Source organism: Diplodia seriata (genome assembly GCF_021436955.1).
Source record: "Diplodia seriata strain FDS-637 chromosome Unknown scaffold_4, whole genome shotgun sequence".
Taxonomy (NCBI): Eukaryota; Fungi; Ascomycota; class Dothideomycetes; order Botryosphaeriales; family Botryosphaeriaceae; genus Diplodia; species Diplodia seriata.
In genome coordinates, this window is record NW_027117311.1 from 1,329,887 (window position 1) to 1,357,799 (window position 27,913).

Consider the following 27,913-nt stretch of genomic DNA (forward strand, 5'->3'; position numbering starts at 1 on the left):
GCCCACGTTGTGATACCCCACGCCGCCAACCCCGCCCGCGTCCAAGGCCCTAGGTGAGTCGCCCCGCCTCGCCCACGCACGGCCGGCCGCAAGCGCATTGACTGACATGGCTCCAGACGACGCCGCGCAAGAGAGCGCTCTGATGGTGCTTGAGACGCCGCTGCTGCGCGTCAGCCGGCCTGTTGCCGCCTGCTCGAGATGTCGCAGCGCCAAGGTCAAGTGTGACGGCAAGCTGCCCGCCTGCACCGCCTGCGAGAAGGCCAACCGCGCCGCCGAGTGCTCTAGCACCAACGACCAATTCGCCCGTGGCAAGGAGCGCAGCTATGTGGCCACGCTGGAGGCCCGCGTCGAGAAGCTCGAGAAGCGCCTGCAGGACGCCCGCTCGCGCCGCCGCTCGTCCGTGACCATGACTGAGCCTGATGTCCACCAGACCCCTCGTTCCGTGCCGGCCGCCGATGCCTCCAAGGCCACGGACAAGGCCGCTCGCCGCAAGGAGGAGGCCGACATTAACGACCTCGTCTCTGACTTCGGGCTGCTGTAAGCCTTCTTCCCGCCCGCTTGTAACCGCCCGCTGAGCCCCTCCAGGTCAGTCAACGCCACCGCCCGCGACTTCTACGGCTTTACTTCAGCCATGTCTTATGCTCGCCTCATCCTGTCTGCCTCTTCAAAGGAGCCGTTGCCCTCGGGAATGGCTAAAAGTCTTCCCCCGCGATATGCCATCACCTCCCTGATCCAACACTATCTCGACACCATGTTCGTGCTCCTGCCCATCCTAGACGAGACCAGTTTCTACGGCTCTGTCGACGCCGTCTACCAAGCCGACCAGCGCAAGGCGTGCCCTTGGGACTTCTGGACCCTACGCCTAGTACTTGCAATTTCGTCCATCAGTTACTCGGAGCAGCGCGGAGATGTGCATTACAGTGATGCTGTAGGTCATGTCAACGCGGCTCTCGAGCATGCAGAGGCCGTGCTTCGTCCGGGCTCTGTTGCGAGCATACAGGCCATGTTGCTCCTGGCGCAGTACTCCATGCTGGATCCGCATCATTTTGACAGCTGGACTCTCGTCGGTGCCGCGTCGCGGGCAATGGTTGATCTCGGTATGCACGTGGATCCCTCAAAGAGCGCATCGACGAGCAAGTCCAAGCTTGAGCTCCGAAGGCGCGTGTATCACTGTCTGTATGCAATTGACAGGTGAGTAATTGCCATCTCTTCCCTTCGCCAGTGGCTGATGGTATCTTCAGGGAGACTTCATTGGTTCAAACCAGGTCTTTCTCCTTCTCCGATGATTCGGCACACGTCGCACTCCCGTCATTTGGCAGTGGATCTTCCGCCTCGAAGACGTCATCGCTGACCCAGTGGGGCCAGTCCTTCGAATCAGCCCTTGATCTTTTCCGATTACGCCAGATACAGTCAGCCTGGTACACCGATCTCTTCCAGTCGGAACGTGACGCTTGGGCAGACCCCTATCCTCGCCTATGGAAGATCTATAATTCGATGACGTCGTGGTTCATGAAACTATCGCAGAAGATTTCACCAGCGTCCCGTACCTACTTCGAGCTCGAGCTTCTCTATAGTTACGTCTACACGCTCTCGCCGAGTCCACGCTGCCCAAGGATTAGCGACTATGCACAGCGGCTCATCTTTGAGCATTGTGCCACGTACTCGTCAAGGATGCTTGCTGCTTTGTCGGAGGAATCGGATGAGAAAATGCCTGTCACGTTCTACGATGCTATGAGAGCGTACATGACAGGTCGCCAGTTTGTGGATGCCGTCTCTAGGAATCAGGAGTCGCTCTTAGAAGGGCCGCGTCCGATAGCATCGCGGGCAACTTCTACATCGACAACCGACGATTACCTGGATCCTCTGTCGAGCGGTAGTGACACACTGCCACCACCATTCCCAGAAGCGAGGTCGGGAAGTATGGAGAACCAGGCGGTGAAGGCCATCAATACGATCAACAACTTCTCGGCGATCCTAGCGCGATTGGGAAACCGGTTCGGGTTCATCAATTGGCGGGATCGATTCCAGCAAGATTCAGCAGTTCTGTTGTCACAGCTCTACGTTCGATCGCAACAGCAAAAACAAGATATGAGCAATGGGTATGCGATGTGGAGTGCCACCGGTAGCCCTGAAACAGACACAATGTCGGAATCATCACCAGCGACATATTTCGACGGGTCGACGGCAGGGGGCTCGCAGCCGTATGGGTATTCCGACGGTAGCAATTACCGACAACTAAGCCCAGGGTGGCCGACATCCAGCGAGGGATCAAACCGGAGGGTCTATCAGCTTGGGCAGCTGAATTCTGGAAATGCGGGAATGAACACAACGGTACCAATGAGCGAGGATATGAATCTGAGCACTGCCTGGGAAACATTACCGGGCGGTAGCATGAACGCGCGGTTTTCGTAAACGATAGGGAATGATGGACTTTTGTGTGTGCGAACGGAGCATTATGAATTGGCGTACGGCAGTGGTGTTGCAGGCGTGGGCGGTATTTTTCTATAGATTCCATGGACTATCAAGCATGCGATCGACGGGCATGACTCGGCACTGACGCGGACCCTGGCACCTGGTCTGGCGCGCATCCCGCTGCCGCAGGAACAAGAAGCTCCACATCTCCACAACAGCTCCCACCTCATTCCCTTCGAACCATGACGCCCTGAACAGACCTCTCTCACCCACCTACATGCGCCTCCGGACCATGCACCAGCCCGTCGGATGTTTGCACCTCGTCCTGCTGGCGGCCGTGGCGCTGCCCAGCCTTGTTGGCCATGGTGTGCACGCTGCGACCGGCCAGCATGCGCTGAAAGACAACGCCCAAGCCCGTGAAGCTTGTCCTGACTACACGTCCTACGCAAGGCACCATCAGTGCGTGGCGCTCGTCCCAGAACATACTTTCCTTTCCGCTGCTGATGCCTACTTTCTGCAGTCCTCCCTACAGCGACGGTCCAATGGAACTGCCGTTCCAACGCCCTGCCGCCGTATGTCGCACGTTCGAGTCTCCGCTTGTTGAGGAGGTCATAGACGAAATGAAGAAAAGGATGGTGGACAAGGACCTGGCCCGAATCTTCGAGAATGCCTTCCCGAACACACTGGACACAACGGTGCGCTGGCACACGGACGGAGACAAGACGTTAACGCCAAACATGCGCGCACCATGGCAGGGCACCCAAAGCTTCATCGTCACCGGAGACATCAATGCTGAGTGGCTGCGCGACTCGACCAACCAGCTTGCTCAGTACCAGAAACTGGCCAAGAAGGACAAGGCCATCGAAAGCCTGATCCTAGGCGCCATCAACACCCAGGCCGAGTTTGTCATCGGATCGCCGTATTGCAATGCCTTTCAGCCGCCGCCTCCCAGCAAGCTCCCGCCCTCAAACAACGGCATGGATGACGTTGTTCATCCCGTCTACGAACCATCCTTCGTTTTTGAATGCAAGTACGAGCTGGACTCGTTGGCGCATTTTCTCTCGCTTGCCAATCAATTCTACAGCCATACCGGATCAGCCGAGTTCGTGAATATCCGCTGGTACACTGCGCTCAACACGCTGCTCGACGTAATCGATCAACAGTCCAAGCCAACTTTCGATAAGCACGGCGACTTTAGGAAAAACGAGTACACCTTCAAGCGGCGCACGGACGCTGGCACCGAGACGCTCAACCTTGGCGGCATGGGCAATCCTCTAAACGCTGGCACCGGTTTGGTCCGGAGTGCATTTCGACCAAGTGATGATGCCACCATTCTCGGCTATCTCATCCCTGCAAATGCCATGATGGCTGTCGAGTTGAAACGCTGTGCAAAGATGCTCGAGAAGATTGGTGGCGCCAAAGCCATTGACTATTCGAAGAAGGTGAGGCTGTACAGTGAAGCCATCGAAGCCGGTGTATGGGACCATGGTGTCGTCCACCACAAGAAGTACGGTGATGTCTTTGCATTCGAAGTCGACGGTTTCGGATCCTCCATTTTGATGGACGACGCAAACCTTCCATCTCTCCTGGCGCTTCCTCTACTCGGCTTTGTCGATGCCAAGGATCAAGTCTACCAGAACACCAGGAAGATGATTCTGGAAAAGCAGGGAAACCCCTACTACCTCAAGGGCAAAGCTTTCGAAGGCATTGGCGGCCCACATATTGGTCTTCAGAACGCATGGCCCATGAGCTTGTTGGTTCAAGCCATGACGTCTGATGACGATGAAGAGATTATGGAGGCCGTCAACTACGTAAAGGCAGCCAGCAAGCTTGGCCTGGTGCACGAGAGTGTTGATGTCAACTACCTAAAGAGTTACACGAGTGGGTATTCCTTGTTCTCAGACACAGTGACGCAGTGAAGCTAACCCGGTATTAGGACCTTGGTTTGCCTGGGCAAACTCGGTTTTTGCGCAAACGATTCTCGATTTGGCAGAGCGTAAACCCCACCTCCTCTTCGGGGACAATGCCAAACCGTACAGGATCGAATGAGCGGATTTGCCAAAGCCCACGGATGTAGACCTAAAGCACTCGGTAAGATCTGCCATTGGAACGACGTCAGTTGCCATGGGCGATGTGGACACCATTACCGACCATAAGGTGAAAGAATAGCGAAGCAGCACGGGAATTGACGGGATCGCCCAAGTAAAGAACCATAAAGGGGCGATGTTTTCACCGCTTTTGCGAAGGTCTCTCTGCTGGATGCTCGGTTGTCTGGGGGCAGAGTAAATCTACCTCGGTTGGTTTCAAAGGACCATTCCCTTCAAGAGCAAGTCTCGCAAGGTGTCTTAGAGTTCTTCCACGGGTAGTCGCAGCTGACATCAGGAGGGTGTCGAACAGCTTTCAACCCACGTGTACATCCGGATGTTTGCTTCGACTATCCATAGATTTAAGTCTAAACAGTTCTAAGGGTGGGCTGATCAAAATGGCGTTTCTTGGAATCCCCTGTGATTCTGCCATTAGACTTGCTAGCTACACGCTCAAACCATCTATGCACCATCGGGGATAGGACATGTGGACTTGATTGAGCCAGAAGCATACCGGTGAGCATGGAAGACATAGAAGGCATACGTTAAGAACGAGGATTTCAAAAGCCGAGTCATGGTGCGCGCCCATGGTAATCCTCACCCGGAAACCCATCCAACAAGACGCACAGGTAGCCCCGCCTGTTCCAGACTCGAGCAGTAAAAGATGACGGTTCTCCGCGGGGAAGGTTCAGTTCAATTCCCGGCTCAGCAAGGACGCGGGAGCGCTAAACCTTAACGCCTGTCACGCGGGTAGTATGTAGGTTAGCTCTCCCGCTTCGGGACCGCGGGTCGCGCCTTCTCCCTTCCCTAGCGCCTCGCAGTATAGTACGGCACTTGGCCAAAATTTACCCCATCGTTCGCCCGCATGGCTTAGTGGTACAGCGTCGCACTCGTATGGCCTTTCATGCAATGCGAAGATCCCTAGTTCGATTCTGGGTGTGGGCAATGATTTTTTGGCTCCTGTTTTGCTTCCTCTGGGAGGGAATGGGACGAGCAATTGGGCCATTCATGGTGGGTTGAGGGAGAGAGCGCGCGAGAGAACAGACTTTGGAAGACTCGTATATCATACATTGTTACAGTGGTTTTTTGTTCGTATCTACGGTACTTATCTTGGTTTGGTTGATTGTTTGATCTGTCTACTACGTGTAGAGGTGCCAATCGGCCCCGTAGAGGAAGACCTCGCGGCCGTCGATTTTCGACTGCTCCATCCTCGCACCACCATCACCGGCGGCGGCGGCGGCGGCGTCGTACTGGTGGAACTCCTGCGGGCCCTCGGCGCTGATGAGGTAGCCCATCTCGCATGAGGTGAAGGCCACCTTGGGCTGGTTGCTGTAGAAGTCGTCGTAGTCGGCGCTCAGGGCGTCGGTGAGCGTCTGGACGGCGTCGGCGGCGTCGGGGTGCAGCTCCGCCCAGGGCTTCGTGCACGCGACGCCCTTGCAGGACTTGAGCACCATCATGAGCGCGTCGAGGCGGGCGATGATCTGCGCCAGCGGACGGCCGGCCAGCTGGTAGTCGGACTTGGCCGTGGCGTTGGATGCCAGGTTGTAGATCTGGCCGGGGTCGGTCTGGGAAGAAGAAAAAGTTAGTCAGACATTGCGTGTGTGGAGAGGGCTTTTGGGTTGGCGCGCTGGAACAAGGGGCGTCGGACGAACCTTCACGTCGTAGAACTCCGCTTCATTCGTGCACCAGACGCTGTAGTAGATGCTGTAGTCTTCCCCGACAAGCCTGAGGCCCTTGTACGTGTTGTTGTAAATGTTGCGGGAGCCGGCGGGGTTGAGGTAGATTCCCTCGGCCAAGGCCTTTTTTTTTTTAAACGCGGTTAGCTAATGCATACAATATGGGCTATGTCTCGTTGCGCTTACCCTTCCCCAGTACTCAATGGCGGCGTGTTCATACGTTCCGTTCTGGGCCGCTGTGGCCGTGAGCGGAATGACTTTGCCGTCGAGCTGCTTGGGGGCTCCCGCGAGGTCGAGAATCGTGGGTGCAATGTCGGTATGGCTGGTGACAGCGTCAATGGTCTGGCCCTTTGCAATCCCGGGGCCACGGATGGCGAGGGGAATGTGGATGTCAGTGTCTGGTCACACCTGCATTAGCCTTGGAAGTTCCAATCGAGGGTATCAGACGATCGTACCGTATCCGCACTCCTTTCCGGGCGTCATCCTGTGCTGAGAGATGTGGAAGCCGTTGTCGGTACTGAAGATGACGTACGTATCTTCCAGGACGCCGGCATCATCCAGCTTCTCCACGAACGCCTCGATCATTTCGTCGACGGCTTGAAGAGCCCGCAGCCTGGACCTCTGGAACTCATCGTTGTAGTCGATGACAGAGGCGTTGAGAGGGGCAAGGTTCTTGATCCAGCTGACACCGCCTTCAACCTTGGCGTTGAAGCTGGTATCTCTCGGGATCGTATAGTTCTTGAAGAGGTCGGCGTGCCGGGGCGCGTACTGGGCAAAGTCAAAGTAGGTGGAGTTCGTTGCCGGGTCCGTGGTCGTCGTGGCGTGGGGTGCAATGGGGGCAGCAACGACGAACCAGGGACGTTCATGGGAAAGGGCCTCGTCCAAGAAGCCAAGGATCTTGTCCTTGATGACGTCTGTGGAGTAGTTCCCGGCGTAGCTGACCGGTTCCTCTCCGTTCCGGGTCATGACAGCATCGTAGTACTTGTACGTGTACGGGTCGAGCAGGAAGTCGGAGCCGTTGAAGCCTCGGGCGAAGGTCTCGTTGTAGTTGGAGACAGTGTGGCCGTTCCAGAGCTTGCCGGAGTAGTAGGTGTTGTATCCAGCATCTTGCATCCACAGGGGCAGGTAGTTGTCGTTCCATCCTTCGGAAATAACCTTTTGGAAGCCGCCTTTGGGCGATGTTAGAAGCCAGTTACGGCGGGGGTGAAGTGCGGAAGCATACCGTATGGCGGAGAGACATCCGTAACTAAGTGACGTCAGTTTCAGGTTCAGCGTCGTACAGATGGACTCTCTTACCGTTAGTGTTGTGAGCAGCATGTCCAGTCCACAGATTTGCGCGGGACGGACAGCAGATGGCGACAGTGCAGAAATGCTTAGCAAAGGTTGTGCCCTGCTCAATGATGTGTTTCTGAGCGCAGAGCGAGGTCAGCGTGGCGACGAGCAATGGCTTCCGAAGGGCATTGTTACCTGGAGGAGGGGCATGTACTCCACCGAGTTCATGTGCAGATCCTGATCGTCAGTCAAGACGAACAGGATGTTTGGCTGCTTGGCAGACGCAAGAGCGCCGCCGAGGACAAGTCCCAGAGTAGACAGCTTCATGGCAGGATTGTAGGGGCCGGAAGTGCGCAGGAACAGTGCCGGTCAGCAAGCTACCGGACCCCGCCCGTCTTATAAACATGCCAAGTGGGGCCGGGATCTTCCCTGTTCCTGAAAGTTGTGGGCGGGATGTTTATACATTCGGGTTTTCTCCGCTTGGTGTGGATTGAGCTCATGCCAGGCACGAGCCCGGTTGAAGGCGACAGGGCAAAGAACTGGGCAGCGTGATCGTGACATCGAATTGCGCCATGCACGCTAGCGTCGGTAAGCGAGGGTTGGTTTCCCGATAGGGTACCACGGCTGATGTAACGCCCTCCTCGCACCGTCAATATGTCATACTCGACTGTCACTTCTTTCCAAACAGCGAACGATAATGACGTTCCTGTACGACCAGGCCCGCCGGAGAGCCACATCAACGACCGCCATGGGACGCCGCCACACTGCTGTCCATGCTTTCTGGAGCCGGCACGGCCAGTTCTTATCGTAGATAAGAGTCGGGAAAACGATATCGGTCTCCGGGTAGTGGCGTCGCGTCACTTCGGCATCAAACAACAGTCATCTCTTTGTAGTACATCAAATCCCACTTGTACGCCAGCGGGAAACTCCAGCTCTCGGCCATGCCGACTCTTCTGAAGATCTTAGGGCTTTGATCTCCACGCCTCGCGCTCTCGAGGAGCAGGAAGGAGATTCGGTGGCGGGGTTTGTTGTCACGCGTCATGAAGTCGTACGAGAACCATGGCACACACCATAGCCATCGCGGAAAGCTCGACGTCGGCTCAAGATAGTCTAGTCGCACCGTGGGCCGATATTCCTGCCAGAACTTCTGGGCACTCGCTGTATACCTCCCCACCAGCTTGAGCCGGGTCTTTTGCTTCTCCAACATCAAGAGGGTGGGCACACAAAACCCAACGACGGTGAGGGAGCCATCTGCAATGCGTCCCGTCGGGTCGGCTGAGTTGAGCGGTTTTGTCTGAGCATGTTTGATGTTGACAAGGGAAACGAGATCATGGCCATAGCTGGACAGCGGCGGGGACACGGGAGTATCCAGAGACGCCCACGACCAAGATGGCGCGCGGTATATCGGTCTTGCCTGCCTTGGACTCTTTTTGATAGCGGACCACATCAACATCCGCAGAAGGTCGTCCTTGTCATTCCACATGCCGGCAACGTACGCCTCGTCGGCCAGTTGAGAGTGGAACGCTTTCGCCACCCCAGAGAGTGCAGCGAGCTTGTCACGGTTAGGATACGTCAGTTGCCGCTCTGAATAGTCTTTTACAAGCGCGGCCCAGTGGCGGTGCCATTCGGAAGACGGCGTTTCGTGTGAGGTGGTGGAAAGCTGTTGCAAGAGCCCGGCGAACTGGCGGGACGTCGAGTGGTCCGGCACAAGCTCAGACCTGCGCACCTTGTCGCATTCCCAGAAAACACCGAGTGAGCTGTAGTGCAGGATGCGACGCGAAAGAACCCGCTCTTGAAGCACCCAAGCCCGGCGCGGAAGTCCAAGTTTCCGCCGGCTCTCAACCCCAAGATCCCAGAGATCTCGCGGGGCAAGGCTCCAGAAGCTCGGTGGTATTCCGCTGTTTGGACGGCCTGAGTGGCGGAACAGATACGGCGGCCGGGATTCGAAACATCCATCACTGGCCTTTTGTGAGGCTGTTGCGGAGATGGTCAGGTCTGAATGTTGGTACACTTCGCTCATCCTGCCCGCTTCTCTCATCCAATCTTCTTCTGAATCCTGGACGATGCAGAGGCTGTCAATCCAAAGATAGCGATACCGGAGTTTGCGAGCAATGACCATTGCATCGCGGAAAGTTTGAGGTAAGTCCCCCGCGGGCAGCGATTGCATCCATTCAACTGTGTTGTTGGACGTAAGTGTCATGAACAACTCCTTTCCCCAACAGTGGCTTAGTGTTACGTAGGGCGTGCTCGGGGGTAATGACTCGCCGTGGCAGAGTCGCACTTTGAAGGTCCCCTTCGGGTCAGCGGCTTCGATCTCCACAAGGCGTGTCGGGAGTCTGTTCGAGGAGTCCGAGACGTGGTTGCACGTGGTATGCTCGGCCAAGCATTCGTCCAGCCACGAACCCACCAGGTCGAACGTCTGTTCCGAGGCAGTCGAAGGCCCCAGAGAGCGAAAGCCTTCGTAAACGTGATCTGCACAAGGTCAGCCCATTAGTCTGCCACTCTCAAGCGCATCATACCTGTCAGGCTCTCCCAACATGCAATGATCATCTTCTTGTCCGTCCATTTCCCGCTCTCTTCCCTGAAACTGAACTTCAGGTAGCGATGCGGCTTGCTCCCATCATTGACGAGCTGGATTCTGTAGGGGCTGTCATTCTTGGCGGTGGTGCTCGTGTCCTCACATATCAGGATGTTGATGAGGATGCAGAGCTCGCAAGATCCGCACGCTCGCAGCTCAGAAAGGGTGGCATGATGGTCATGCTCGCAATTCGGCCCCGTCCTCCTTCTCTTGTAGTCTATGCCGAACCCAGCATGTTGACGGCCCGGAAGACGGTGTGACTGCAGCAATTGCTTGCACGGCCTGCACAGATCTGCGTCGTGTGATGATTTCTGGATCGAGTCCAAGGCTGCCTGCTGTCAAAAACAATGCCAGCTGTGGGGATTCCATCGAGAACCTCTCACCCATCCGTTGGAGACTTTCCAACGAGCCAGAATCATCCCTTGTGAGGTCCGGAATGTCTTGAATCCCGAGCGATCTCTTTCGCCGACGACCAAGCCCTCGTACATGCTGCAACGGTGCCATGATGGCCCGAGCAAGAGGGGATTACGTCAGAGGGTGTAAAATCATGCGGCTTCGCACCATTGCGATTAGCCTTCTTGCGTGACTGTCACGCTTACCTGCCTGGCAGTTGCTGGAAGCCAACGGAGGAGGACGAAAAGGCGACGCGATATCAGCACATGAGATTCTGGGGAGCTTAAGGCCACGACACGAGTAAGCGGAGATTTTCCGCCCCCACACTCACGTGCATTTCCTTGTTTGGAATAGTGCTTGTGGTCATCGATGATTTTCAGGATATTTAGATCAGTTCTCGGCAAACTACTGAATTCTTCTACTTGACGGTTCGCAGCTAGTCTTTCTGGTAGTGCCAGACCCACGGTTGCAGTTGAAAAATGGGACTAGCCTCAAAACATGCTGGTCGTGAGCGGACTTTTGAGTTCCCTAACCACCAGTCGATAGAAAGCTGCATGCAACCTCGCCGAATCTTGCGGGCGTCTCTCATCTGCGTCGGCGCTCAGCCCAAAAGCCGTCGGGCCCACGAGGCACCTCCGTACAATTTCGACAAAACTCTTCCCAAGAATGCTCTGCAAGCCGTTCAAAAGCTCTCGTTGTGCCAAGAGTCTGTTACGGATACGTAAAGTTGTGCTCGGACGAGCCTTTAAGAGATCGATGTGGAGGATACTGGCTAGTGGCTTCCAGTACGCTATCTCCAGCAGGATGACCCCAAGACTATATATGTCGAAGGTCTTGAGATAAGAGATATCAGCCTGGGACCCTTGAGCTCGAGGATGTCGATAGATATCGTCAAACGCGTTTTCCGGAGGCTTCTCTGTCATATCCTCGCTCTGTGCCGGCCTGGTATATTGGAAGCCGCACAGAAACGGTTTCCCGTATTCAATATCTCCCACCTCGTCTCGGAAGAACAGGATATTGTCCCCTCGGAGACCCTTGTGGAGCCAGTTGGCGGCGTGTAAGTACAGCAGAGCACTGGACACCGCTTGTGCCAGTGAGAGCCTCTCGCCAGGGCTTGGCGTCGGCTCATTTTCAAGCAACCGCAACAGATCCACCGGTACTCCTCCTGAAGGTGCCCGTGGTAGCTCGAAAACAAGGCCAAATTGACAGCGGTCTTCTCCTGTCCATGGGTCAATGTCTCTGAACATGCCCAGACAGTTCAGCACCCTGAACTCCTGCGGCTTATGGCTGTCTTTTGCAATCGTGGCCAGTTCCAAGACTCTCTCGGCTACTTTGCCATCAGGCTCTCCGTCGAAAACTCGTGGCTCGTAGGTCTTCCATTCTACCAGGACACGTACACGGGTATTATTGCGAGTGCGAATGGAAGCTTCGCACCTCAAGTTGTATGCACCCTCCTCCTCATAAAGCGGGAGTTCAACAGAGGAGGCGTCCAGGTGTACATCGGATGGCCGTGGGTAGTGGTGCCATACTTCGAGATTGATTGCTTTGAAGCGTGCAAAGATGGCAAGAGGATCACGATTCCACACGCCAGGCACTTCAGCTCGTGACATCCGAGTCTTGAGAGGTTCTGGCATGGACCAGAGGTCTTCCAGGTTCTGGTCATCCGGGAGCATCGTCGGGTTCATTGCTTTGACCAAAGATAGAAGTTCCGGCAACGAATTACACAACTGAAGAAGTTCAAGGTTGGCCTCTTCATCCTTCTCTTGTAGTTCAATCCGAGTAGATGGTGCTGTAAGCCTTCTGAGGTCCTTGTTTCGCTTGGACAGTTCGGAAGTCACTTGACTGAAGTGAGCATTCTCGTAACGTTGGTGAGAGACTTGAGAGTGCGGCCGCTGAAGAAGCTTTTCGACGTATTCGAACGTGCCCGTGGGTAAATATCGAGTTCGGCAAACATCTTTCGCTTGAATCGAGCATGATTCAGACACCATAGCCTTGACATCGGCATGTGTTTGACTGAGTGGGAACAGATCTTCCAGCACTGTCTTGATCTGAATCAAGATATTCAAGATTGTCGCCTGATTTTCCGATATCTCCATACTCCTCGATTTTCTCTCATCCTCGTGGAGGCTCAAAGCAACGACGTGGCCCCAAGTAAGAAGGTTAGTAACCTCGTAAGTGAGCTCAAGCTCTTGTACATTGGAAGACGAGCCCGGCTCTGACCCCTCCAACATTTGCATGGCCGTGTAAAGTGCTAAATCAAAATTAGTAACGTACGATATTGATTTGAGACATACTGACTATGCACAATTTCCAGGAACATCTGCTCAGTGTAGTTCATTGTGATCCAGTCGATATTTGGCGACTTCGAAATTTCTGGCATTCCATCGTCTGTTGTGTATGTCAGCTAAGTATCTTCTCCAATCCACGGCGGAGCTTTGCATACCTTGCACGGCCCCGACGTCCGACCGTACGCTCTTTGATGTGATCGTGTTCTGCACGCTGAGCTCTGCAGCACAGAACGAGCAGAAAACTTCTTTCCTCAAGCTGCAAGCCCCCGCATCGTGAGCAACTATCTCCAAAAGTTGCTTTGACGACGGCCTGTCATCTGGCCGTTCTTCCAGCATTGATTTGCACCAGCCAAGCGCCATGGATATTTCCTTTTTGGAGTTGCTGGCAAGGCTCGAAATCCAGCGGCTGATTTCTGGAAGACTGAGGTGGAATATGGCGTCTTCGTCCATGCTGTCATATAGCTCGCTTAGTGTTTTGCCTGCAAGCACTGTCGTCACTTCCAGGAAGACACATCCGAGAGAGAAAACATCGGAGCGTGTGGCGCGTTCTCGTCTCCGTGCAACTTCAGGGGCACAGTATCTGAGAGTCCCTTCCAGCTTTGGTCCTACTGTCATGCTCTGATTGGTCTGACTGAAATCGTTTGCAATCCCGAAGTCCGTGAACAGGAGATTGTAGGGATACTTGCTGGGGTCTATCAGGATGTTCTCGGACTTGATATCCTTGTGCCTGACTGTCCTCCATTGGTTATCTGAGATCGTGAAAGGCGAGGTGACTTCGAACTTACTTCCATGACCATGCATGAATGCTAACGCCGAGGTCAAGCATCCGAAAGTGTAGAGCAAACTCGTGTTTGTATTCACACCGGGAAGTGTCTCTGGATCTTGCAAGAGCTGGTGAAGGTCACATGCAGCGACCGGAGATAGCAGAAGGCCCAGATTGCGTTGGCTCTGGTACGCGCCAACGTACTGTACAATGTGTTGATGGCCATTCAGCCTCTTCAGGCTTGCAATCTCTTTTTGAAAGCTTAGCTTAAACTCTGCCTCCTTCTTCCTGTTTAGAGAAGCTGCAGGGAAGAGTTTCAGAGCAACTCTATGGCCTGTGATGACGTTTTGGGCGCACTCCACCTTTGCCCATCCGCCAGAGCCGAGGTCACAGATCTTCTTGAATGGTAGATACTCCTTATCCTGGAAATGTGTAATTTTCTCGGGATTTACATCTCGCACAAGGGTGCAGTATTGTGTTCTCTCAAAATCAGTGGCTACTTTATCGTCGTTCAAAATTTCTTTGAGCACCTGGGCGGTTATGGGGAGGGCCTTATCCGTAACCTTCTTTTTAACGAAATGGATTATGAAATCCCGTCTCTGGAGCAAATGCAGGACGAGGCAGATCTTCGGTGATGCGATGAGAGATGAAGCATGATAGCTCGTCCCAATTCGAGCCATTCTGTCGTGGAACTTCGAGAGTTCGAGAGCTACGGTTGCCAATGATTCCGCATCGACGAATCGCAAAGGCCGGTTGACCCCAAAGCCAGCATCGATCGTTGGCAGCTCTGTTTCTTTCGGGAATTTTGCCCACGGCAAACCCTCGAGTAGGGTTTCCAATTCAATAGAGGACCCTTCTTCTGCATTTGATGGAGTCGCCGCATCAGCAGCCTTTGGATTTTCTGGAGTTCTAGTCAAGCTGGGTCCTCTCTTATGTTGAAGTGGCTTCATCATGAGGTCCGCTGCATCGCTATCCGCGTCCGTGTGTGAGGTAACTCTCGAAAGTTGCTCTTGGTCTACGAACTCGTTTCCTTGAACAGATACATTCGTGGCCATATCTCGCGGCGAGCTACAATGATTTTGTTGATGGAGTGGAAGTTCTTCGTAAGCCTGTGAACAGCAGCGCTGTATAAAGGTTGCGTCTGTTGCCACGTCCGCTCGGATAAGTTGCATGAGCTTCTCTGCCGACGGTCGTGCTGCTTGCTCTGGCTCCAACATTTTCTTGACCCATCTTGCCGGGTACCAAGGGAGATCATCAGTTCTGTGTCGTTCAAGCCTCGTGATCCACTGTTTCGTGGCACTAAAATTGCCCTGGTAGGAAATTTCTCCATTTCCGAAATTCTCGAAGAAAGATCGTATGCTGCGAACAGTCTTCCCCGAGAGTACCGAGCTCATTTCGAGGAAGACGCATCCGAGGGACCAAATGTCACTTCGCCGTGTATGAGCCTCGTCGTTGGCGGTTTCAGGGGCAACGTAGAGCCTGGTGAAATCAGGAACAGTAAAGAGCGAGGTGTTAGACTCGATCCAATTGACCCGTGACATGCCAAAATCTGCAAAAAGAACCGTGGAACCTTTGACGAGGATATTCCTTGGCTTGATGTCTTTGTGTCGTATATGATGGTCGTGGAGATAGGCCAGTCCAGCAGCGAGGCAGCCAAAGCATCGCTGCAGTGTTTGCTTCTTCTCTGCAGGCATCGGTTCCATTTCCATCAGGGAAGCAAGGCTCATGTCGGCTACTGGGGACATCAGGATGCCCATGATGTGGCCATCCACGTACGAGGCCACCAAGCGGACAACGTGGTGGTGTGACAGGCGCTTGAGGATCTGAACCTCATTCTCGAAAATTTCTCTACGAGCTGCGGAGTGGTGGCCAGGCCCCAAGCTCATCCTCTTCCGAGCGTAGTGTTGTCCAGAGGACCGGTCGATTACATGGTCGACGTCACCTGATCCGCCCAGTCCGAGGCTGTTCACGACAGTGAAGTAACGCTCGACTGGTCGGAATACGTGTTGATGGAAGCCCTGGACGAATGCGAGATCTATTATTCGTGGAGTCACTTTCCATTGACAGTGGAGAAAGGCGTGCATCTGACTCGTGTTCAGGCGGACAGGCTGGAGCTCTTCCGCAGTGAATGGGAAAGCGCTGTCTGCTATGCCGCTTTTCAAGAACTCTTCAATCAGTTCAGAGCACCCCAAGTACATAAGGACCGCACAAAGCCTCGGTTGCCTGGCCCACGATGCTATTCCTTTGGATTGCAGGTCTTCGGATACCTTGGTCAGGAGCCCATTCAAAGCTTTGGGATCCAAGTCCTGTTCGAATATGGAGAGGATTGTCACATCAGAGCTTAGTGAGGTCTTGGATATCGAGGATGAGAGCCTTTTGAACAAGATAGGAGAAGCCGGTGATCCTTTCAAAAACGGTTTGAGGGCATGTACACCCAGTGAAAAGGGAGTTGCTGAATGTACGTGGTTGGGAATGAACTCGGTGCTCCCGCTATTGCCATCATAGCTCTGGTCCTCGTCAACTCCTTTCCAGACCAAGGAGCCATGTCTCGACCCCTCTCTTTCTTGCAGAGCGCTGTGAATTGCTCGAGAAGCCTCGCTTGAGGTCCGTATGTCCTGCCCCCACAGCCTCGTCAGTATCGCCACACCCTAAGGGTGAAATGTTTCATCCTTACTGAGCCGAGGGACGGAGGTAAATCCGGCATGGTGGTCCAAATATCATGGGATTCGAAGAAGTTAAAGCAAGCAGGATGGGTTGGCAGCAAGATCTTGTAGCGTTTCCAGAGGACCAGAGAGACCAACGAGTGCACTAAAAAAAACGCGTGCATGCGTTGGCCTGCAGGTATACGACACATGTCGTGCGGGGTCGGCAAGGGTGGCGCATGGGGGCGGATTGCGTGAGGCTGACAGAAAATCAGCCTTGCTGGCCAATCACCATTCCGACCAGCCTCGCACTTTGTTGGCCCTGTTGTTCTCAAGCTCTTGATTCAGTTGGCTTTATCTATCTCCCGGACATACATTTGGACATCACGACTTCATCACATCATGGCTGAGATTGCGTTGGGGGCTGTCACCCTTCTCCGAGAGGTATTTCTTCTTTCGAAATTCGTTGCTCAAACTGCGCGCTCGGCATCCAGACACCAGACTGAACGAGAAGCCTTGCAAGCGGAGCTGGACTATGAGCATCTCTACATCCGGAGCTTCGGTCTGCTGTTCTTCCGCGTTAATAGTCAGTTTGTGGAGCACGACGGGCTTAATCGGGAGTGGCTGGAGAAGGTTGCATGGATCCTGGACGGGTTGCGACTGGCCTTTGCCGATTACGCGAAGCTGGCAGGGGAGAAGGACGACGAGTACCGGCAGAAGAGTCCGTTCCTGAACACTGCGCTCCAAACCCAGCCAGACTCGGGCCTTCAGCTATCAGATTTGTTTTCCAACACCGGCACCTTCATTTCTACTCAAGCCATCACATCGCCTCAACATCCGGAGGACCAAGACCACAAATATCGCCCATCTCCCTCGGTCGCATTTGACTGGAAATGGGCACTGTTCGAGAAGAAGAAACTTGGGCAAATCGTGGACAGCTCCAGAAAATGGACCCACAAGCTCAAAGAACTCGTCCAACTCACAATGGTTGCCAACCCTCGCTTCGGGACGCTGTCGTCCACCAGACTTCTTCAGGAGACAGGCGCAGAGGAAGCAAGGATCCTTGGAGTGTCGACACATCTTCGGGTACGGGAGGTGAATCTGGACCCTCTTTCAATTGAGGGTGACAACTCACTTTCACTCGATGCAAGGCTCGACTTCCCAGCTCATACTACGACATTGTGTCTGGCACAGATGAACGATGATGGGGCAACTTGCGACGTCCTGGTCGAGACCAAGGAGATGTCCACAAAGAGTCGTCCGGAGGAAGAAAGGCGTGTGAAGCAGCTTGCCGCTCTTCTCTCGGTGGCAGGGGACTCTGACCTTTCGACCCTCTCTTTCAAGGGTTACAAATTCGAGCCTTCACGTGGAACTTTCGCATTCGTCTTTGACTTCCCGCCGGACCGCCTTCGATCTGCTCCGACGTCACTCCACGATATCATCAGTCGCCCTCGCTCTGTTTGGTCCGGTTTGACCTTGTCACAGCGTTTCTACGTTGCTCAAAGCATTTCCAAGTCCCTGGTCTCAATGCATGCCGCAAAATGGGTGCACAAAAGCTTCCGCAGTCACTCCATCGTGTTTTTCAAACGCCTGGACTCCACGGTGGACTATCGGTCCCCCTATCTGACCAACTTCGAGTACTCCCGAGCCACGAGCTCTATCACACAGTGGACATCGGACGAGGACGACGAAAAGAATCTTTATCGGCATCCTGACCGCCAACTTCCTCCACAGAAATCTTTCAACCAAATTCATGACCTGTACGCCCTTGGCATGGTCTTGCTAGAGCTGGGTACCTGGTCCACTATTGCAAAGATCAAGAATTCCTTGCAGGAGAGGGTCGGGAAAGACACTTTTCTGAATCCAGAGACGTTGGCTGACTACTACGCCGACGTTGCGGAGCGGGAATTACCCCACCATATGGGGCCGGCCTACGCCGAAGCAGTACTTCTGTGCATCCGTGGCAATTTTGGATTCTCGCCAAATGACCAAGAATTCCCTCTACGCGTCTATGATCTTGTGATCAAGCAGCTTGATCCAAGCAATCTGGTAGAATAGGTCCCTTCACGTATTTTCTGTGTACCATTTTACGAAGTCCTTGAGCTCGGTGCAGTACTCGTGGTTTTCTTGATATGGCACGCTTTCATTGAAGTACCAAGACCCTTACCGGTAAAGAAGGTAGAGGACTCATTATTTGAATATCACACCTATTTTCACATCACTACAACCCACTGGCAACGTTGGTAAATAGCTTCTGCATGGCTTTTATCCTGAGCTCATGCCAAATCCTTCTGTGCGGAGGCCTGAGTAGTCAACGTGTGGTAGATCGTCAAAGAATGCTCATCAAATGATCCGCTGCAAATGCAGCAGGGTAAATAATTCCACATAGCACGTGCTTGGTACTCATACTATGTCAAAGGAAACTTGATACTCACGCTGAAGGTTTTCTGCACGGCTTGGTCGCGAATCTCTGACTCCCCAAACTCGAAGACAGCGCATCAACACTTCAGTGCCGTGGCGCAACTGACTCCATACTACACAATGAACTCAACTCCGTAGCCAGATAATACTCTAATAAACCACAGCAGACTGTGAATCCAGAAGAATATAAAAGTACCGCAATCTGGTAAACTATTCTCCTACAACCTCAACCCAACACACGAACGCAATAAGATTACCAACACTTCTACACACAAAAGGCAACAACATGTCTCACGGCGGATATGGAGGACCCGGTGGATACGGTGGAAATGGGTACCCTCCCCATGATGGCTTCTATGGAAACATGCCCGTAAGCAACAGTAACTTTTACCCGACCGACAACGGAGGTGGCTTTTGGATAAGCGGAGGTGGCCCTTCCACCAGTGGTGGCCCAGCGTACACCAGCAGCCCTGCGTATACCAGTGGCCCTGCGTATACCAGTGGCCCTGCCTACACCAGCAGCCCTGCGTATACCAGTGGCCCTGCGTATACCAGTGGCCCTGCCTACACCAGCGGCTCTGCCTACACTGGTACTTCCGGCGGCCCTCGCTCTTCTATGCACTCTTATGACGCCTACACCAATACTGGACCTGCAGGCGGCATGTATGCTACTGCTGGTGGTCCTCCTCGCGATTATCAACCGAATTTCGGAGGACCTTTTGGTTCTGGCCCTCCTCCTGGTGGCCCACCCCCTCCCGGTTATCGAGGTCCTGGCCCACTCAACCCCAATGATCATTCAAGGCTGTTGTAGCGCTGGGTCTCATATACCACTCTGATTTTCTAAGCTGTGTTTTTATGTAAATTGGCACAGAGGAATCTATCTATTCTTTTCTGAAAAGTTTAAAGCCGAGCTCGAAGACCCTGCGTAATCTAGTTGAATGATCTGGAAGTGGCTGTATAGAGTCTTTGTGAACAAACCGTACTCAATATCAAACGTGTGCACTTGTAATACACAGATGATTTCTTTGGAAACAAAGGCTGCAAAGCAGTTGCTGAATCGTGAAAATCACCAACCAACTGGGTGTGCACACAAAATATCGTATCTATACGTAATACCTCCACGACGCTTGCCAAGATTGCGGCACGGAATAAGCCAAACAGGACGGTGTGAGTGAGAACTCGATGATTACATGCCAAAGTGTGCTTGCGCCCACACACATATACTCTCATCGAACGATTGCGGCGGCCACGGCTAGGACATGTAGTGCATGCAAAATGTCTGCAATCTTTCAGCTGTCACAGTCCCTACCTCTATCAAGGCTTGGGCTAGGCCCGATCCATGAGGAAAAGTTGGTGTGCTTCGATATCAGCTTGTTTCCAAATGCTTACAAGTTCTCCCGCGCCGAAATTCCGTAGGGCTTTGATTACGATGACTACGGGCAATTAACCAGAAGTGACCAGCGCATAAGTACCGTGCTTCTTCTGTAACCCGACCTTGCTCACTGGTGGTCATTATCCTCCTTGAGGTGCCTGGCATAGCTCCCACGTGCTCGCGAACCTACTACTCCAGACTCAAAGACAGCGCACAAACGCTGCCGACGATCGGCAGGTTACGTGTTGAATAATAAACGTAACTGCATGGCTGAAAAATGCAAGGTCAATCCCATGACAGAATTTCCAGAAGTCATATATAAACTACTCGATTCTATAAGTGTTTCGCCCTCAGCTTCAACCAAAGACAAGAATAGAACAGGACCCCAAAATAACAAAACACAGCAAGATGCCTCAAAGCAACTCCACCAGCGGAGGTAATCCCTCCACCAGCAGTGGCCGCCCTACATCCACTAACAGTCGCCCTGCAACTACCGGATACTCTCCCATGGAACACCACGGCGGCGCCTACACTCACAGTGGCCCCACCGGTACTGTTTATAAAACCTCCGGCGGCCCGCCTCGTGGTAATTTTGTACCGAAGTTCAACTAAGAGGGCCTGCAGTCTCAGTGCTGGACCTCACTCACAACCTCGACTTCCTCGACTATGACGCGATGTAGACCGAGATATTGAACCAATTGATGATAGAATTTGTCAGCTTTGCAGTTTTTTTTGAGCTTGAATTTGAGGTCTAATATGGTCTCAAGGAGATGTCCGGTACTCTCAATTCCGAATGTAGTCGGTAGTTTGGTAGACTTACTGAGGTGTTTCTACCCCTCCACATCCCAGGGGGGTATGCTTACTACTCAAAGCTGCGTTTGCATTGTGCACTCCTGAAGTTGTTATACCCGGTTGAAAGCTGCGCAGCATCGACCTATCATTTCTACCGCTATCTCTGCCTGCAAAGCTCTCATAAACGCATACAAGATAACAGTCGCAAATGCCCACCCCACAAGCTCCATGTAGCCATGAGCAGAGACAAAGACAAAGGAGACAGGAAAGCAAACGTTATCATGCCAGCCGACCCTTTCCACTGCGAAGAATAAGGACGTCCACGACCATACATACCATCTCAGTAAAATAAGCAGTCATAAGAAGCGCAGAGATAATCAAGGGGAAGGGAATAAAGGGACTTTTCCATAACTCTTCGTCAAGTAATTGTAATAACAAGTAGCAGTCGTTGTTGTTACCTGAGCATTCTCGAAGAGCCGTACACATCTCTTCCGTCCATCCATTCATTGATTTGCCCCGCAGAGCTGCTCCAACCCAGTCCATCTCCCTCCCCATCAATCTCGTTCCATTTCTCAGCATCTCCTTGCATTTTCACGCAAGCCATACTCCCTCTTCTCAGTTCACCACCAATCAATTCATCCGCCTGGCCACCTTCCCAAAGGCGAATAATGTTTATGGTCTCTGGTATAATCATAGCAAGGGGAGAAGAAGAGAAAAAGAAAAGACATTTAATCCATCGCAAATCGTACAACAGGAGTTAAAGAAAAGCATAAGAAGGTGCAAGAGCCGTCGAGGAGAGCAAGCTTTGTCCCTCAAAGGTGCCTTACTGCCTTCCCTGATCGTGCTCAGCCTGCCTGTTAATCCACTGCGCGGCATTCGCAGCGCCCTGCTGTTGGCTGGCGGCCTCGCCCGTCAACGGCGGCGGAGTGCGCGCCGTGGTGTCGGTAACACCCGCATCGTACGTGATGCCATCGATGCGCTGGGCGTCGCGGACCTGCGCCTCCGTGCTCGGGGTGCTCGCGCCGCTACCACCGCCACCCACGGCGCTGCTGCTCACGCCCGTCATGGGGCTGGGCGGCGCATCGCCGCGCATATATCCCGGCACGGCAGATGTGGGCGTCGTGGCCTTGCCGACGATGGGGCTGCCGACGCTACCGCCGCCACGAGCGGGGGTGCGCGCGCCTTCGCCGAAGCCGACGAGGCTGCTGGCGCCCTCGACGTCGCTGAAGCCGTCGTTGCCGCCGACGCTGCTGGCCGTCTCCATCTCCTGGTCCTCGCTCATGCGGTCCGCCAGGCTGGGGTCGTAGCCCGTCGCGTCGCTGCCCGACGCCCACGTCGTCGTGCGCCCGCCCACCGAGCCCGTCGCCGACGCAGAGCCGACGGTACTGCGCTCGCGCAGGATCTGCGGCTGGTTGTTGGCGTCGAAGTAGCCTTGCGTCATCGGCGGGATGCTGCCGCTGCTGCCGGTTGCGTGGTGGCCGTACGCGGCCGCGGACGAGGGGTTGAGGTTGGACGACGAGCGACCGCCGCCGGCGGTGACGCGCTCGAGGCCGGCGAGGCGCGATATGCGGTCGGCGCGTTCGGCATCCATCGGGTTCTGCTGCGTGTGGTGATGCGGCAGGTGGCCTCGGTGGCCGTCCTTGATCGCGACGGTGCTTAGCTCCGACATGGACGTCGTCGTCGAGTTGGGCGTGCCACTGTGAAGGGGAGAAATGACCGTCGTCAGTATGGTTGCTTCGTCCCCATGTCCCACCGTCTATACATCGTCACATGCGCGCTTCCCCCCTGGGCCGTGTGGTATTGCTGTAGGGGCATTGGGAGGGGGTCTGTGGCTGGGGTTGGATAGCGAGGTGAGGAGTGCTTACGGGACATCGGAGGGCGTGACCGGATCCGACGGGGGAGGCGGTAGGTTGATCAGAGTGGGCGCGTTAGACATGGTGAGGGGGCGAGCGCTGCAGAGTAACAGGGAACTATTTCGAAAGTCTGGCGAGCAGTTGCGGGGTGGAGTGACTGCGCGCGGTCGAGTGGAGTGCGGTGGTTGTGTCTCAGTGGCGGAAGAAGCTATGAGTAGATGGGTTGGCTTGTCGGGGAGATGGGGAGGCAGGTGCTGTTTGTTCTATTCTTTCAGACAGTCGTTGCTGGCTTGGGCGTTTGATGCGTGGTCGCGGTAGGGCAGCAAGGCACCACAGGGCGGGCGGCGCTAGAGCAGCTCGGGATACGTCATCAGCATCCAGCGTTTCATCCCTTCGGCTTCATTGCAGTCATCACCGCCTGCGCTTCCGCCTACCCGTCGTGCTACCCGAGCAGTACCTGTGACGTCGGTGGTGGTGATAAGCCCCGGGGGTGAATTGCTCATTCATTCCATTACCGGGTCTTGCTACAAAATAATCATTGCCAAGGACAGCTGAGGAAAAGAGTGTCGAACGATCGACCCGGCGCGCAATTGCAGCAGCAAACAGCACTCTCGGACCCTGCAAACAACCGCAACATCCACTGGGCACGCATCCTCTGAAGCTCAGCCGCAATGCTCCCCGGAAGACCCAATAACCCTTCTTCAATCCTCTCCCCTCTCCCCGCGCACGCGCACGCACCCCGCAGACCCTGGTCATCTCCGCCCCTGCCCCACCCCACCACTCCACCCTCACCCAGCAGCAACATCATCAGCATTTTAGTCGCTCACGAATCAAAAACCCCAGTACCCCTTACACAACCACGCCGCCCATCCCGCGACGCCCAAAACGAACGCCTGGCTGCCGTAGAATGCAGTGATGCGGCCGAGGCCGATGCTCTTGATGCCTCTAAAGCTCTTTGTTAGGCCGAGCTCGGCGTGCGCGACACGCAGCGCGAACAGCGTCGCGAGCGCGTAGTGTAGTGTGCGCCGGTTGGCGCCATTGAGCTCCGCCACGGCCGCCACGACCAGCGCCAGCGGAACATTCTCCAGGAAGTTGGCCTGGCAGCGCGTCGCGACAAAGAGCTGGTCGTCTTCCGGCTGCTCGTTGAGCGCGACGGAGGACTTGGTGCGGTCACCGAGGTAGCTGCGGAGATTTTCTGTCAGTGGTGGTGGTGGCGATGGTGGAGGGAAGGAGAAGTTGGACGAACGTGCTGTTTTTTAAGCGGTGGTAGACGATCCGGTTGTTTAGGAAGGAGAGGTAGAGCGCGAAAGGCGCGGTCCACGTCGCCGTGACGGGCGTGAGGATGGGCATGGGGACGCCGAGGCCTATGGTGACCATTGTGACAGATAGTTGACGAATGAGGATGAAGTAGTAGTATACTTGATGGCGAACACAATTGGGAAAAGGGCGGAGAGGGGCGGAAAGTTAGCTAAAATACTCTGAAGATGTCGGGTATACTGTGCGGAGAAAGACATCAGAAAGCTCCATCGACCATCTGGCATGATGTCACTCAGCACGAGGCTCGCCCACGACTTTCGATCTAGAGCTTACGAACTAGCTCGCTGGCCACTGATGGCCAGCAAGCCAGCAGATCAAACCAAGCAGATGCTTCCGTTTGTAGCCTTAATCGAATTTTGACTCGAACATGCGACGCAAGCGGTGTGGCACGCTTCTCGGGAATGCCTTTAAATCCGGTTCTCGCCCAATTGGGCAAGCAGATCGCGGTGTGGTCGTGCTTCCGGATCGGGTCGATAACTCGCCGACGAGCGCCGCGGCAGGTGTGAAATGGATCCAGCTTTTCAATCGGCGGACCTTGCAGCGTGCAGCTGTGGGGTGGAGCCTCATGCGCGACCATCGCGTCGGATCGAGCAGGGCCCACTTGTACACACGCTGGGGAAGGAATGCGACAAGATTAACACAACACGTAGGTAGCACACGCAAAGCTGATTTTACCAGAGCTCAACAACTTTATCTTTGAGAGAATTCTTCGATTTGCTAGGTACGCAGTAGCCCTCGCGGCTGCCACCGATGTAAAAATTCTATATCATGCATCGCGCGTCAACTTCAAAATAGGAAGACCCCTGGCGGGAGAATGAAGAGGGCCATGCAGCAAGAATACCGACTCTGCTGCCATAAGAAAAACAACAACCTTCTCGCTCTTTCCATTTTTGCCCAAAAGACCAGCGGCTGGTCCAAATCCGGTCACCGATGCATCAAAATAAGAGGAAGAAATTAGAGGTCCTTCAAAGGCATCTGTCGAGAAGTTTGCAAACGCCATGTGTCATTCGGTCCATTACCCCAATCACTCAGGAGCAAACGACTCCGCTTTATCACCCCCTGGATTTTGCACGCGTGCTTCTTTTCGTTTCTTAACGAGAAAACAGCCAGAAAGTGTCTCACGACGCCACTGCCGTGGTGCTGCTGCCTTGACCTTGACCCTGAGGCTGGCTACCTGATCCAGAGCTACCGGGTGGCTGAGGTGTACCGCTAGATCCCCGACCCATGTTTGCTTGCATTGCGGACACACCCAAAGTTGCTCGGGCATGCGCTTGAATGCTTGCATGGTAGCTGGCATTCGCCGACGGGGTTAGAGCTTGTGCAGATTGGGCACTGGTGCCGTATGGTGTTTGGGGGTAGTATGAAGGACGTTGCGGCTGTTGCCCAGGGGTTCCGTAAGGGTTGCCCGATGGAGGCCGTTGTGGGGGATACGGCGTTTGTGCCGCACCAGGTTGTCCTTGCTTCAATGGTGATGCTGTGCGAACCTGTGGGCTGCCGGTCGCTGTATAGTTGTACATTGGTGCGGCTCCTTGCGTACGTGGTGGGTAGGCTGAGCCGGGCTGCATGTAGCGACTTTGCGCCGCACCTTGCGGTGTGGCTTGGTAATAGGAGGGCGTCATGCCGTATCCAGCGGGTGGTCCCCGTCCGTAGTAGGCAGGCGTCTGTCCGTACGTTGAAGCGGCGGCGCCATAAGATGGTTGCCTGGGAGGCTGCCCATACGCAGCTCCGCCGTATGAAGGACGCTGCGCAGTGGGTGCGTACGCGCCCGGGGTCTGGTAGCCTTGAGCCGCATAGCGAGGGACCGACGGTGTCCGATTGGGCGCTTGCTGTTGCGGATAGTAGGAAGGGGGGCCACCAACAGTTCTAGACGCGTACGGAGGTGCGGCCGGGGTGCGAGCGTACTGGCTTGCTGGCGGGTATCCTGGTGGGCGAACAGCCGTAGCTCCAACGGTAGCGCCGATAGCGGCAGATTTTGCCAGCTTGGAAACCTGATCCTCTTCCATGACACCGCGGTAGTCCTTGGTCTCAATAACAAGCTTCTTGCTGATGTTCAAGTCTTCCAACTGATCTCCGTTCAGCTTGGCCACCGCATACGGCGGTAGTTGGGAAATCATCAAGGAAAGTTGGGTCTTCAACAAGTTGTAGATGTCCACCTCATCTGAGGAAGGCGTTGACGGCTGAACGGAAGAATCTTGACCTGCAGGCGTTCTTGTCGCAGGCGCCAAAGTGCTATGCCTGATTCTCTGATGTGAGTGGAGGGTCTCCAAGAGCTCGGAAATCTCCTGGAGGAGCTCGTCAATCTCCAGGTCCGCCCTGTCCTTCTCTGATTTCTCGGGAACATTGAGTTCCTCGGGGGTGAACTGTTCGGCGGCTTCCTTGAAGGCCTCCTCTTCGTTCGCGTGTTCGTCGGCAGACACACCCTCCATAACCTCGCCAGGCTGAGCATCCATCAATACCGGGTCGAGAGCGAAGATCTCGTTGAACCTCTTTTCACCAACCTTCTGCCACCACACACGGTTCTTGGTCTCCTCCGGGATGACCGCCATGCCATCGTCATGTGTGGGTGCAAAACTAGAGTATACGCTCCGGAACAGCGCATCAGCCTTTGCCTTATCCAACTTCGCCTGCTCTTCATCCGGAAGGGGAGGGTTGACCTCGCCGGTGCTAAGTGCTCGATCCCTTTGTTTCCTTTTTGCAGATGGCGACGATGGCTCCTTCTCGACATCCACGCCGCTGTAACCAAGCCAATCTCCCGCGGTGAGTCTTTGACTGGAATAGGACGAGCCACGACGGCCGCTTCGCAGAGTCAGATCCTGCTGGCCCCACGTAATCGTGTTTCCCTTGCTCGTAGTCTGGCTCGCAGGGACCGGCGGCTTCAAATCTCTAAACTTTGGTGGAGGACCGAAGACCTCCCCAAATGTTAAGCCTTTGCTTTTCCCGCCAATGGCATCCTCAGTGTGAACAGGAATAATCTTGGTGGAAGAGATCATGCTAGGAAGGCCGCTCTCATCTAGTGGAAGTGTCACATCGACGGCGCTCTCGAGCTCGCTCGTTTCACCCTCGGTCTTCCTGCCCTCAACCTTGACCGGCTTCTGCAGACTGGAGAAGAGTTGCTTGTTGCCCTGCGCCGACGCGAAGAGAGTGAGAACTGCTCTGCTACCGGCGAAACTGTCGACCTCATCGTCCACGGGTTCTTTTTTGACGACACCATTGGTCCCCTCTTTTTCCTCGTCTTCAGCGCCTTCAGCCTTCTCGGCGACCTTGGCGTCGACAGCGGCCTTGCGCTGTGTTTCCCGAATCACAATGTTTTTCAAGACCTTTTTCAATGCCAGAGTGCCAGTGAGAAGTTTAGTGTCGGGACCGGAGGATGCATGCTGCGCGTTGGTCGAGACAAGAAGCTGGGAGCAGACAGATTCGACGTCGGCGACAAGTTCATCTAGAGACGCGTATGCGTCGGACTCGACTTTTGCGGCGATGGACGAGCCTGCAGCTGGGGGCTGTGCGAGCTTGGTGCGCTTCGTGGTGGGCTCGCCGGACACTGCGCGGTCTCCATTGCTGCGGAAGGGCTGGTTGAGGATGGACGGGGTTGTATCGTAGCTGTGGGAGATGGAAAGTTAGCGGTGGTACGGCCAGAGCGCTGCAGCGCGTGGTGCACGGCGGGGCGGGCGCGGACCCTTTGAGGATGTCAAGGACGTCGCCGAGCAGGGCCTTGAGGGTGCGGGTGTCGCTGCGCGCGGACTCGGACTTTTGCGCGGGTTGGTCGCGGTCGGCGAGCGCGTTTGCTTGGCTGGTGGAGCGCTTGCGTTTCGCAGCGGAGGGGGAGGCGTTGGTGGGTTCAGCGTCTATGGGTGCCGGGGGCGGCGTGAGGGCGCCGTTGGCGGTCGACATGGCTCGCGTGGGCGGTGGTTGTCTGGGGCCGCAGACGCGATGCGGATGGGGGTGTGCGCGATGGGCCTGGTGAGGTCAAGCTGGACGGGTGAACGAAGGGCTGCGCACCTAGCGCTCAGGCACGCGCCAAGACTTTTCAAGCTCACTCGCCCGCCCGCTGCG

General features: G+C 54.8%; 9 protein-coding genes and 1 non-coding gene across 10 annotated transcripts; 4 read left to right on the forward strand and 6 right to left on the reverse strand.

Moving 5' to 3' along the window:
• Positions 1 to 106: 106 nt before the first annotated feature.
• On the forward strand, positions 107 to 2,412 carry SLS55_004266 (uncharacterized protein; the record flags this gene model as incomplete). The annotated part of the gene is made up of 3 exons (XM_066775725.1): positions 107 to 537; positions 586 to 1,191; positions 1,242 to 2,412. The coding sequence occupies 3 exons, from the start codon at positions 107 to 109 to the stop codon at positions 2,410 to 2,412; spliced, it is 2,208 nt and encodes a 735-aa protein (XP_066633606.1).
• Positions 2,413 to 2,774: 362 nt separating this feature from the next.
• SLS55_004267 (uncharacterized protein) lies at positions 2,775 to 4,461 on the forward strand (the record flags this gene model as incomplete). Its single annotated transcript, XM_066775726.1, has 3 exons — positions 2,775 to 2,779; positions 2,933 to 4,293; positions 4,349 to 4,461. 3 exons carry the CDS (start codon positions 2,775 to 2,777, stop codon positions 4,459 to 4,461), a joined length of 1,479 nt encoding a protein of 492 aa, XP_066633607.1.
• Positions 4,462 to 5,355: 894 nt separating this feature from the next.
• On the forward strand, positions 5,356 to 5,441 carry SLS55_004268. Its single transcript has one exon. It is a non-coding gene; the product is annotated as a tRNA-Thr (tRNA).
• Positions 5,442 to 5,635: 194 nt separating this feature from the next.
• On the reverse strand, positions 5,636 to 7,771 carry SLS55_004269 (uncharacterized protein; the record flags this gene model as incomplete). The annotated part of the gene is made up of 7 exons (XM_066775727.1): positions 5,636 to 6,061; positions 6,149 to 6,295; positions 6,359 to 6,570; positions 6,628 to 7,341; positions 7,395 to 7,418; positions 7,469 to 7,580; positions 7,640 to 7,771. The coding sequence occupies 7 exons, from the start codon at positions 7,769 to 7,771 to the stop codon at positions 5,636 to 5,638; spliced, it is 1,767 nt and encodes a 588-aa protein (XP_066633608.1).
• A 541-nt stretch (positions 7,772 to 8,312) lies between these two features.
• On the reverse strand, positions 8,313 to 9,563 carry SLS55_004270 (uncharacterized protein; the record flags this gene model as incomplete). The annotated part of the gene is made up of 1 exon (XM_066775728.1): positions 8,313 to 9,563. One exon carries the CDS (start codon positions 9,561 to 9,563, stop codon positions 8,313 to 8,315), a length of 1,251 nt encoding a protein of 416 aa, XP_066633609.1.
• A 1,343-nt stretch (positions 9,564 to 10,906) lies between these two features.
• On the reverse strand, positions 10,907 to 14,146 carry SLS55_004271 (uncharacterized protein; the record flags this gene model as incomplete). Its single annotated transcript, XM_066775729.1, has 4 exons — positions 10,907 to 12,666; positions 12,714 to 12,803; positions 12,859 to 13,434; positions 13,489 to 14,146. The coding sequence occupies 4 exons, from the start codon at positions 14,144 to 14,146 to the stop codon at positions 10,907 to 10,909; spliced, it is 3,084 nt and encodes a 1,027-aa protein (XP_066633610.1).
• Positions 14,147 to 16,510: 2,364 nt separating this feature from the next.
• On the forward strand, positions 16,511 to 18,166 carry SLS55_004272 (uncharacterized protein; the record flags this gene model as incomplete). Its single annotated transcript, XM_066775730.1, has 1 exon — positions 16,511 to 18,166. One exon carries the CDS (start codon positions 16,511 to 16,513, stop codon positions 18,164 to 18,166), a length of 1,656 nt encoding a protein of 551 aa, XP_066633611.1.
• Positions 18,167 to 21,516: 3,350 nt separating this feature from the next.
• Positions 21,517 to 22,629, reverse strand: SLS55_004273 (uncharacterized protein; the record flags this gene model as incomplete). Its single annotated transcript, XM_066775731.1, has 2 exons — positions 21,517 to 22,390; positions 22,559 to 22,629. 2 exons carry the CDS (start codon positions 22,627 to 22,629, stop codon positions 21,517 to 21,519), a joined length of 945 nt encoding a protein of 314 aa, XP_066633612.1.
• Positions 22,630 to 23,376: 747 nt separating this feature from the next.
• Positions 23,377 to 23,923, reverse strand: SLS55_004274 (uncharacterized protein; the record flags this gene model as incomplete). The annotated part of the gene is made up of 2 exons (XM_066775732.1): positions 23,377 to 23,728; positions 23,793 to 23,923. The coding sequence occupies 2 exons, from the start codon at positions 23,921 to 23,923 to the stop codon at positions 23,377 to 23,379; spliced, it is 483 nt and encodes a 160-aa protein (XP_066633613.1).
• Positions 23,924 to 24,981: 1,058 nt separating this feature from the next.
• SLS55_004275 (uncharacterized protein) lies at positions 24,982 to 27,751 on the reverse strand (the record flags this gene model as incomplete). The annotated part of the gene is made up of 2 exons (XM_066775733.1): positions 24,982 to 27,460; positions 27,537 to 27,751. The coding sequence occupies 2 exons, from the start codon at positions 27,749 to 27,751 to the stop codon at positions 24,982 to 24,984; spliced, it is 2,694 nt and encodes an 897-aa protein (XP_066633614.1).
• Between the last annotated feature and the right edge of the window lie 162 nt (positions 27,752 to 27,913).